The 11,940-nt window shown below is 43.7% G+C and overlaps 1 protein-coding gene across 2 annotated transcripts in view; it reads right to left on the minus strand.

The window, feature by feature from the left end:
- Nucleotides 1-3,474: 3,474 nt before the first annotated feature.
- St6galnac5 (ST6 N-acetylgalactosaminide alpha-2,6-sialyltransferase 5) overlaps nucleotides 3,475-11,940 on the minus strand; it is a 193,902-nt gene continuing 185,436 nt past the window's right edge. For both annotated transcript variants that reach the window (XM_017802069.1, XM_029553802.1), the window contains exon 6: nucleotides 3,475-5,109. In XM_017802069.1, the coding sequence (XP_017657558.1) occupies nucleotides 4,878-5,109 (232 nt within the window). In that variant the 3' untranslated portion in view covers nucleotides 3,475-4,877. The remainder of the gene's footprint in view (nucleotides 5,110-11,940) is intronic.

The raw sequence follows: 11,940 nt of genomic DNA on the forward strand, positions 1-11,940 counted from the left end.
CTTCAGAAAGCTGTCAAGGTGCTGGTGAGCCTAACACAGTCTCTTTTTGTCTTGTAGTCCGGCTTCTAAAGTCAGAGCCCTCATGGTTTTTCTGCCTCTCAACACACACTGTAGCATTTGTCAATATTAAATTTAATTTGTGCTAAGAGCAGCTCAGTAACAGTGGAAACACAAAGCTCACTGACCTTTACCTTACCTATGCATTCAGTCCAGCCAACATTAGCAAATCTAATGAACACTTCAAGGTTGTCCTAGCCACATGTAGGTCAGTTCTGTTGTATTTAAATACATTGTATGCTTAGGAACTGACCCTACAAAACCCACATAAAATTTATCTACCTCACAACCAGCTGTACCACTTGTTATTTTAAAATAGAATATATTTGTATCCAAGTATCAATCCAATGGTCAATATTAAAGAGGTCAACATTAACAACAGACATTTATTGAGTGCCTATTGTATGCAAGGCACAGTACTAGGTATAGGGCTACAAAGACAAAGGAGATACAGTCCCTGCCCTCAAGGAGCTTACAATCTAGTCTAACAGGACAAGTACATAGAGGGACAGGACAATCCAAGGTAGCGTGTCACATTCAGGCAGTAGGAAAACAGGATTTCAGCCTTTTTTGCATTTACATTTCAATACCCTGAGTAGGTAGGGGAGTGAGCTAGAACAGTTCTGAACCTTCTAGAAAGTCTCACCTCTTTCCACTCTGAAGTATCTTCTGGTATGTACTAAAACCTAGGCAACCTGATCCTTCCTCCTGCCCTGCCTCCTCAGACTGTCTTACAGTTTTCTTTGAGAAGCTTCTGCGAGGTTGGCCTTCTGAGCCACTTTGTTCAAGCTGACCCCACTTTTAGCGTTTGGACTTCTCCGTCCTCCTCAGGCTGGGCCAACAAGCGGCATTTCTGAGGTCCCTCGTCCTGTAGTGAGCTGAACTCCTGCAGCAGAACAGCCACTGCTCTGCAAGGACCAACACAGAATCTGCTCCCTGGACAGATCTTGAGTTTACAGCCCACCAGGAAGACCTGACCAACCCAAGACCCGGGGTTTGCAAGCACACCGAAGACAGGAGAGGGTTAGGAGAGACAGAGCAAGAAGGCAGGAGGTTCAAGAGAAGCCAGGAGGATGGAGGAAAGGCCTGGTCAGTGGGAACCTTATAGAATAGGAGAGGACTATGGACCTTCTCTCTAGGTAAGATTCCCTCTGGGGGAACCCAGGGTCTGTTTCTGAAATCAGGTCATTCAACTATTTGGAGGGGTACAGAATAGGTACATATGTATTCAAATAACACTGTCTTTGGGGTTTTTTTTTTGGAGACAGGGTCTCTCTATAGCTCCAGTTGGTCTGGAACTCACTATGTAGATTAGGCTGGCCTTGATCTCACAGAGATCTGCCTGCCTCTGCTTCCCGAGTGCTGGAACTAAAAGTGTGCACCGCCAAGCTTGGCCGTCTTTTGAAATTTTTAAGTGTGTGTTTATTTCAACACGAAATTATCTGTTTCCACTCATAATTCAAATGGGTCAGCCATAGAGAGGACTTTTGGAAGACATAGATGCCTTGCAATTTGGAACACAAATTCAATAGCAACCTAAGGATTCAGAAGCCACACAAATTTACCTACCTTCAGGTATAGGACTTTGGTTTTTTGCTTTCATTTAGTTTTATAAAGACAGTGTTGTGTTCTGAATTCTTAAGACCTGGGTGTCCCTAAATTGCTGTTTCTATGCCTAATCCTAAGGATTACAGCAGGGTAAACTAAGCGCAGGGGCTTAGCTCCCTAACATCCTTTTATAGGAATGGAAATCACACAGCCAAGTCCCCAAGCAGCATACTGAATATTTACCTCCTAATGGTCTTTTAATGTACGCTTTCTTGGGTGAATATTTACTGTAGAATATTAAATGTGTGATTCCTCTTTTTATGGGCCATTTGAAGTGATTGATTTAGTTTGTGAATTCCTGTATCTTTGCCCATAATGGATATCTATTGTAATGGCCTCTGCCAAATGTTCTTGCTTTGAAATAACAGAAGCCATGGATCGGCCAGCTGTGGTATCCTATTACTGTGGTCTTAAAAGCTAGGAGGAGGCTGATGACACCGCTAAGGGAGAAGAAAAAGGTATATAACATCCCAAGTATGACTGAGACTCCAAATGTACTGAAATCACCCAGGTCTATAAACAGGGTTTTGTATCTTTTATATCAGAGTTTATGTTTAATGGTGTTGAATGGCATTAAGTCTGACAGTCATGAAATGATAATGGTTAAGAAAAAGTTCAATTGCCCACAACCAGGTCCATCAGCACAAGCCATCAGAACTTTAGGCATTTTCTTCAATGCTGTAAAATCATGACCCACGTGATAATTTCTTACACTGTTATAAACCACATTTTTGAGAAAATATGAACTTATGTACTGTAGCTACATGTGATTTAAAACAATTCTCAGCTAGGACGCCAAGACTTTTGGCATCTGGTTGCTTTTTATTCTTTTGAGTATTTGAGAGGAAAAAATTACAAAAAACATGGAGCTATCTTGATATTCTTTTTTTTTTTTTTTTTCCTTTTTAAGAAGAAAGACCTAAAGATACACAGACAATGTGGGATATTAGATCGGGTAATAGAATTGCATCCTTGCAACTATATTTTTCCAAATTTCCCTAAGTATAGGAGTTGTCAAAGGAGCCACTTACATTTTACCAAATAGTCTCTTCAAGTGATTGTAAAGGTGACCCATAAGTCAATTGTGTAAAATTCATACACTTCTTCCTTGGTTTATACAAAGACTGCTCAGAGGTCATGCTGTGGAAGAGATTGTGGTAGAAAAAACTTGTAGCTCCATAAAAACTGTGAAAAAAATGTGAAGATTGACTCCCAGTATGCCTTGGTCAGCCACTTCAATTTTCTCTTTTACTGGCTTTTCCCAGCTCAGGCCACACCACAATAATACTTTGTTTCTGCTATCTGAATACCTAGAGTATGTTTGTATTTCCATAACAGTACTCTCTGTAATTAACAGTGCAGGTTAATGGAAGAGAATGTGACCTTATTATTAATTAAGAAGAGAGAAAAGAAGTGGTGAGAGACCTTTAATCACAAGCCAGGTCCTGCTTGTAAAGCAATGTTAGTCTCCTCTTTATATGAGTTGGTGCCTTCAAATTTGGCATTAGAGATGCTAATGTCCCTTTGAGGGTATGTAAAGAAAATGCTGGTAAATTCTTTATAGCCTTTTTTGAGGGGCTAGAGAGATGGTTCAATGGTTAAGAGCACTGGCTGCTCTTGCAGAGGACCTGGGTTCAGTTCCCAGCACCTACATGGCAGATCACAACCATCTGTAATTTGAGCTCCAGGTGGTCCAATGATGCCCTCTTCTGGCCTCCTCAGGCACTGTATGCATGTGGTGCATTTACATGCTGGCAAAACATCTACACACCTAAAACAAAATCCTTTTTAAAAGAATTTTTGAACAATATTACTTGTTGAAAAGAAAAATCTATAATACTAGTTCATTTTGGCTTTGAATAACTTGAGTCTTTTCTATTCCTTCAGACTAAGATTGGCAGTGAGTGAGTCTGAATGGTTTATGGGATAGTAGGTTGTGTGCCAGGGAATGTCCTCTCAAAAAAGGGCAGCTCTCAGCACCTGAAGCCAGAGAACATTCAGATCTCCCCCGCTTCCCCTCCTCTCTCTCTCTCTCTCTCTCCCTCTCTCTCTCTCTCCTCTCCCCCCCCCCAGAGAAACAGGAAATGGAGTTAGTCCAGAGAGATCCAGGAGGAAACATGCTTTCAACCCCAGAGAGAGGTACGTAGTTCTGAACCGTAACACCCACCCCCATGCCCACTGTAGGTTCCTGCTGCTCTTGGAGGCCTGTCATTCCAGATCTAGCCCTGTCTAGACCTCAGCTGGGCAGCTAGAGGACCACACAATCTTAGCTTTGCACGAGAAGCCGAGAGATCATCTGGTGCAGCATCATTCTGAAGAAGAGGAAAGTGCAACCGAAGAGAAGTTACTTTATCAGTTGTTATGAAAGAAACTATCGCATCTTTACATTTCTCTCGTTGGCATCTTTTTGTTTTAATAACACAGTTTTTGGTTTTTGATTTTTGTTCTTTTGGACACTTATGTACATTAGAAAATGTTATAGCTGTTCTCATGGAAGAGCAATTTGCCTGAAGCCCAGGGTTCAAAAAATGCCACAAAAGATTTTCAAGTCATGTACCGATTTCATGCTAATGATGAGCGTCATGAATGCAGTAACTTGCCAGCTCAGTTCTAGACCATTCCAACACCATTCAGGATTAAAGAGTCAGGAAGAATAAATTACCACATAATCATAATCTATAAAAATACTGGCCTAGAATACACTAAAAAACTCTCAATAAATAAATAGCAGACATTTGCTTCATGATGGTCATTGGAGATGTGCTCTTCAGAAGTCGTGTCTGTACTTTCTGGCTTTTTACAAATCAGATTCATCAAATGACAAAGGTTACAGGTCAGGTCAGAGGACAGCCCGACAGAAGAGTCTTGACATGGTATGACTACAAAGAAACGCAGCCAAGGGCGCTGGGCTGCTAGTGTTTCAGTTTCAAAGGCAGCGCTTCTGGAGTGTTCTCAGCCTTGGCAGTGTCACTGAATCAAGGGCTCAGCTTCCCTTTCCAAGAGACATCACTCCTTAGGATGAGTTCATTCTGGAATGTTTTCACACACCACATGGGCTGCAGGTCCGCCAGGCAGTTGTCCAGGGTGCTGAGGGGTGGGGCTCTTATCTGTCACCAGTTCAGTTCCCCTTTCCTGCCTGGTGCTTCAAGAAGTCCCTGGCCTCGTGCCTGACACTGTGGGTATCTGGCATTACAGTCTAGCGCAGTCCTTCCTCAGAATACAGGCTTATTTTCAGCATGATTTGTACCAGGTGATTCTGGTTTCCAGTCTGGTTGAAAAAAGTGAATGTTGAATGTCCGTGCCCAGTTCTTAAACACTCGTTTCTCTGTGATGAAACGGTGATGACTGCCCTTGCGTCCTCGCTCATGGGAGAGGTACATTGTACATTCATCAGGTCCAAAAGGCTCATAGTAATGATAAGGTACTGAGGGGTGGTTAGGGTCCCTGCGGGAGGAAATGAGATCACGCATTAAAGCAAAGTGAAACACGGGAAAAACCCCAAAACACACATGCAAAGTGAAACCAGGTTTTTCATTGACCAGTTCAGGAAAGGTTTAATAAGCTGATAAGCACAGATTGTATTTTGTCATCAAATGAATTTCAGCAAATGTTTTTTCTGATGTTGAAGCAATAAGAAACGTTTTAATGTTGTAAAATGAATGGACCGAAACACCCAGAGGTTTCCAGTCATAGCAACACATGACTGGAAGGACCTGCCATGAGCTGATTCCTATCTAGAGTCCTGTCCTAAGCCATCCTGCCTTGGTCACTGCTCCAGCCATACTAGACTTTCTGACTGGCAGCTACGCCAACCTGGCCCCTACCTCAGAGTGTTTGCACTTGAGGGTGATCACCAGTTTGAATCTTACCCCCTAGTTCCTGTCTGCTCGCTGGGGGACATCAAATGCACCCTCCTGCCTCCAGCTCCCACTACTCCATCTCATTATCAGTTTCTTTAGAGTGTTACTCTACTTGAAATTGCAGTTATCTAGTTATCGTCTGCTCGTGAAGACAGCGATCTATCTTATTTCTAGAACATGCCTAGTAGGGGCTCCATAAACAATGTTTGCATTCTGTCATTGAAGAACTGTATAGGGAGTTAGCGGCTGAGTAGCAAGCCCCTCTAGATGCTTTCTCCTCCAAATATGGAAAGTCAGTGGTTCTAAGTATGATCCCATGGGAGAAAAGACAGCCAGCCAGGGGCTTCCAACGTCTGCTGTTCTGCTTGGCCACAGGTTTAAAGTCTAGTGTCTCCTGGTCCAGAAACTCCAACTTTTCAATCCTTGCTGGGAAGGCTGATAGTTCCAACATGTTTTTGACTATGTCCCCATCTCTGTCTCAAATTCCTCAAGGTGATATACCTAGTACTAACACGTGAGGGGATGGGTGTCTTTGTTATGGGGATACAAAAGGGCTCTGGTATCAAACCAGTGTCCATTGAAGAACAGTGCCCCCACCTCATCCGGCTTTGAACAGTAGATGATAAGATTCATCCAAGTCTCCCACCAGATAAACTTTTGCTAATTTAAGCTTCCAGGCACATCTAAGCTGGGGTATACAGGCCACATGTATCTCAAGATAGTTAAGACTGCAACACATTTGTAGACCATAGCGTCAGGTCACAAAGTCAAAAGGTTGGACACTCCTGCTAGAGACAGAAAATGCCAAAGCCACTGGGGTCCTTGCAGTGTCCAGTCAGAGCCGGATGCCTGAGGCTGTCCTCTAAAACTGGAGCTCCATTTCCAAGATGCTCAGCCTGCTAGTACCTATTCGCTTTCTTCAGAGGAGATCAATACTCAAATGAGTTTTAGCGCAGCAGTCTCTCAGGGGTCAGAGATTGAAGTCTTTTATCAGAAGAGGTGTCAGGTCTGTGGCTCTGGCAACAATAAACCTTTGGGCAGCTTCCCCTCTTAGGTCAAAGCTCTTCCAGGAAGAGAGATTTATTTTTGTCATGCGGCATTCTAAGCATTCCTCATCCTGGCTGGGTGTTGCACTGTTAACACTTTGCATCTCCAATAGGCCTGTCTTGGAACAGGGGAACGCACACCTGCCCTGTCTAGTCATTAAGATGTCACTGATAACCCCTAGAAACTGGAATTCCTGTAAAGTTTTGTTAGAAAGTGTTTCCACTTCAAAGAATTCATACTGGGGAAGAGGCAGGTTGGAGCTGACTACTGTGGAGAAACAAGCAAAGATGGAAGAGCTGGTGTGGAGCCTCCCGCCTGTAATCCTAGCACGTAAGAGGCTGAAGAAGGAGGACCATGCGAAAACTCAATCTGCGATACAGACTGAGACCCTGTCTCAGACAGACAGACGGACGTCAAAACGAAAATAGCAGCAATAAGTAAATAAATCAAATCTGGAAAAAACAAGGGCATGTGAACTCCGCAGGTGTGGGAATGGGTACCAAGTCCACCCCGCCATGCTATCACTGCGGAAGTTTTTCTTTCATCTCAAATCAGGTTTTAAATCTGATTCACCCACGTTTTAGGCATCTTATTGGCATCAATCTACTAAAGAAACAATTAGGTTTCTAAAAATATCATGTGATTGATTTTGCACTTAGGAACACAGAGTAATTGGAAATCAGCTAAAGGATGCCCCGAGATCAATTTCCTTATTCAGGAGGACCATCTCTTTGAATGAAAGCTAATCTGGACTCCATATTGATCAGCTACAAAGAGAATTAGATTTATGTATTTGCGTATCACAGTTTCAGAGGTGTCCAAGTGAGCCATTCATGTAGGTGACAGTTGCTTTTATCCTTTGACACTCTGTACAACCAGTGAAAAAATGCTTTGCAGGGCTTGGGAAGGCAGAGCTGAGCAGGGCAGGAGCAGTGCCCCAGCTCCCCAGGCTGGAAGCCTGCCCTCCACTTTTCATTCATTCATTCCTTGCTTCTTAGGTTGCTTCCCCAACCTGCTCTCTAAAGGCTGCAGAGCTTTCTCTTCCTTGCCCTATCCCTGTGCAAACTATCAATATCTGCTAATTTCCATACGTGAAGGCTGTGTGCAAAAGGCCTGGGTCACCAGGCCTGGTGGTGCACACCTTTAATCTCAGAGGTAGGTGGATCACTGTGAGATTGAGTCCAACCGGGTCTCCATAGCAAGGCCATCTGGGCCATCTGGGGCTAAAGGAGACCCTGTCTAAAACAATTCCAGAGCAAGCTTCCCCTGGCTGCAGCCTGCTCTGCTCTCTGACAACAGAACATGAAGAAGGACTTTTTGTCCTCTTTTTGTTTCTTTTTTTTAAAGAGAAAGCAGGTGAGGAGAGTGGAGGGATCAGTATTTAATGCACAGTGCAGTGTTACAGAAATGCTGCCTGCATCCATGACCATAGATTCTGGCCTACATCACTTGGAGCGGTCCTAGGCACAGAGCGTTTAAAAAGGGCCTTAAGTTTAAGCATCAAAATAAATAGCACCATTGGATAGTCAGACCCACAAAGTGAAATAAATACAATCTCATGATTTTGCAATAAAGAACAGAACAAATAAACAACTGGAGAAAGAGTAGCATGTTATTACAAAAGAATTCTAATAAATAAATGTAGAAACCATGAGGAGATAAAAAAAATCATCCTTGGGGCAATACAATAATCCTTGCAATTGAGATGATCATTAGTGAGGAGAGAGATTAGGAGAAATACCATACCTGCATAGTCTAAATGTATCTCCCTCAATGACCAAATTAAAAACAGTAACTGTACAATAGGTAAACACAGCAAAAATCACTTTCATCAAATGATCAAGGCTAACGTTATCAGCAGTGAGAGCACAGACACCGGGTCCACACTGCCACCCCTTCCCAGTGCAGCCCGAGGACTTCTCTACGCTTTTAGGGAGTTCACCTCACACAAACCAGGGTTCGTGCCTTCAGTGTCAAAAAGAATTTTAAGATTAGCTGGACTAGTGAAGTAAAGTTAGTGATTTCATTAAAGATATTTTAATATATCAGCTTAAGCATGAGGATTAAAAGAAGAGGCACTCGGGCGAAAGTAACACACACTTCAGGGGATGTGTGCTCCCCAACAGAGAGGACGGGAGAGTGAGAGGAACCTAAACAAGGATATGGGCTTCTTGGAGACAGAGTTGCTATCAATCAAGATCTTTTTTTTTTTTTTTGGTCCTTTGAGACAGGGTCTCCCTGTAGCCCCAGCTGTCCTGGGACTCACTATGTAGACCAGGCTGGCCTTGAACTCACAGAGATCCGCCTTCCTCTGCCTCCCAAGTGCTGGGACTAAAGGCGTGCACCACCATGCCCAGCTTGATCTCAAGATCTTTATATCTCAAAAGTGTTACAGAAAATCAGGAGAGACAAGTAGCCAAAGTCAGGTGAGGAGAGAGTTTATTCTTAATAGTAGTGAGACTGACACATGGATCATTCTGTAAAGGTGTCCGCCACTTGTTCAAGTTTGGAGGGATATTTATGCTCATATGTGAGGAATGCAAGCAAAAGGTAAATAGCACATACATGGTAATTTACAAGTAACATATGGCCTTGAGGGTTACAGGAACGTGGTAGCTTTGGGAAAGAAAGACTTCTATCCTGGGTAACTGTAGGGGTGGAGGAAGAGTCCTGTTCTCCTCCCCCATTTCTATCTCCTATCTCCAGGCTTTTCCTGCTCCAAAGTTCTTAATTACCGTCACATTACAAGAGCTTTTTTGGGGGGGGTCTTTTTGAGGCAGGGTCTCCCAGTAGCCCCAGCTGGCCTGAAACTCACTGTGTAGACCAAGAGGCTGGCCTTGAAGTCAGAGACCCACTTGCCTCTGCCTCCTGAGTACTGGGATTAAAGGCTTAACGCCACCACGCCCAGCACATTGCAAGAGCTTTTTATCAACCATCTGATGTGTTTTTTTAATCTCCACTATAAGAGATTGTAAGAAACCTGTTCCTTCACTCTGTCTTGATGAGATCCATGGGTTGGGGGGGGGAGTCTGGAGATGCCTTGGGTGGAATTATGATCTGATAAGGTAAAACCACAAGCCAGCAGGGTTGTCCACAGGTTTGGCTCATATCCTTTCCCTGTAAGGGAAGTTTCTGGTGAGATCCCTAGAAAACTGCGGGTGAATGATTGGGAAAGGGAAAAGCCTCAAGCAGTTGCTAATTGTGCTAGAATTCTTGCTCTGATGTTGGTGAAGGCTTCATCCAGATTCCAGAGTCAGGGGCTTCTTTTCTCATCCTCACATCTCCAAGATTTCCCCTGCCTCTCTGTCCTGCCCCAGTATCACCAGTGATAAAACATGGATCTCATGCACTACTTTATAGGAGATGCTGATGAGGGCTGTGGTCCCGTTTCCAGGAGTGCAGAACCTCAGTCTAATCATGGGAAAATACCAGCAACTCAGATGTGGGAAATTCTACAAAATGCCCGAGTCTTCAAAGGTGTCAAAGTCGTGAAGAACAAGGGCGAATCTAAGCAGACTAGGAGACACAGTTGGTAAGGCACAGAGATCCTTGATAGGCCTTGGAGGAGACAGAGACCGTTAGTAGACAGGTAAAGTGTCAGTGAAGTCTGGAGTTTGAGCATTGCACTGATGTTAATGTCTTAGTTTTGGTAATTAGATCATAGTTATGCAAAGTATCAGCACAAGGAAGCTGGCTGGAGGCAGATGAACTCTCTGTGCAGTATTTTGGCAGCTTTTCTGTATTAAGACAAAGGATTATGATATAAATAATGTATATGTATATATTATTTTACTATGTATATATTATTAAAAGCAACTCCTTAGGGTAGTGTACTGTGTAGCCAGGCTTGAGGAATGTATGTGTGTGTGTGTGTTTCCATATGTGCAAACTCCTCCGTGTGTTTGAAGGTCAGAGGTCAACCTTAGTTGCTGTTCCTCAGGTGCCATCCACCTTAGTTTTTGATTCAGGGTCTCTCACTGGGCTGAAGTTCACCAAGCAGACTGGGCTGACCGATCAGGGAGCCCCCGGGATCCAGCTCTCTCTGCCTCTCCAGCTTTGGGATTACAAGTTTATGACACCATACCAGTCTGCCCCTCCCCACCCCGCCCCACCATGGGTTCTGAGAATCTACCTCTCAAGTCTCTAAGGAGAGCAAGCAGTTTATCTGCTGAGCTGTCTCCTAGGCCCAAGACGACTGACTTCATAAGTACTTGGTTATGTAATTTATTTCTGTCTCTATCAGCCCTCTCAGGTAAGGACTGCTGCTTCCATTTGATAGTGTGTGGCCCCCAGGTAGAGTCCAGTGCCTGGGTTTGGACACGCAGCTCCCTTAGTGGACCACCCAAGTTGCTAGATTGGAGCATTTTCAGTTAAGAACACAGTCCTCAGCACTCTCCGTGAACAGACTTACTTACTCTTCCCAATGCCCTGATAAGGAATATTCTAAAACCATGCACAGAAAAACCAACGAAGTTTCAAAGTAAAAACTGGAGCCCACAATAGTTAACTGTGGACTCTTTACTCTGAAGACAGAGGTTTTGTGTTAGAGAAGCCTCTGTTTCCCAGGCCAGGTTTCTACACCAAGGATCTCTGAGCTTCTGATGGGAGCAGCAGCAGGGGGCTGGGAGTAGCTTGTTTCTCACTGCATTCTTCAGGCATCTTGCTGTAGGAGTCCCTGTGATTGGTGCTCACTCTGTGTGGCCTAGCAGAGTGTTAAGCAGAGGCCTCAGCGTCCTGTAAAATCCTGCTCACCAGCAGGGGTTTGTAATGTTCTATTTAAAATTATTTCACAGCTAACCTGAACAATTAGGGGGAATCTCATAATATGAACAAGCAAGGGAGGATACTTCTATTTAAGGGTTCAGGAATGCTATCCCAAATATGGTACCTTGACACTTGAAGAAGCAGCAGAGGAGACGGGTTATTCTTTCCATATCCCTAGCCCACTCCCCTAAAGCTAGACAGTAAACAATTCTTGACCTTCCTCTAAAGTAGAACCTAAAAGCTTTGTCCCAGAGGTGCCCTTCCTAGACCCAGAGGAAAGGGACACCCTTATCTCAAAGACACAGAGATGCCAAGGAAAATTGTGACTAATTAAGTCTCCCTAAATCCACTCTGATTTATCATGGGTAGACTATACATTTTTATATATTCATATATCTCCACAACTGTCTACTTCAAAGTTAGCTTAAAAAACACATTTCACTGGGTGTGGTGGTGCATGCCTTTAGTCCCAGCACTTGAGAAGCAGAGGCAGCCTGATCTCTGAGATCAGGGCTAGCCTGGTCTACATAGGGAGTTCCAGGCCAGCTGGGATTACAGGGAGACCCTGTCTCAAATAAATAAATAAATAAATAAATAAATAAAT

Source organism: Nannospalax galili, unplaced genomic scaffold, assembly GCF_000622305.1.
Source record: "Nannospalax galili isolate Female #2095 unplaced genomic scaffold, S.galili_v1.0 scaffold1124, whole genome shotgun sequence".
Taxonomy (NCBI): Eukaryota; Metazoa; Chordata; class Mammalia; order Rodentia; family Spalacidae; genus Nannospalax; species Nannospalax galili.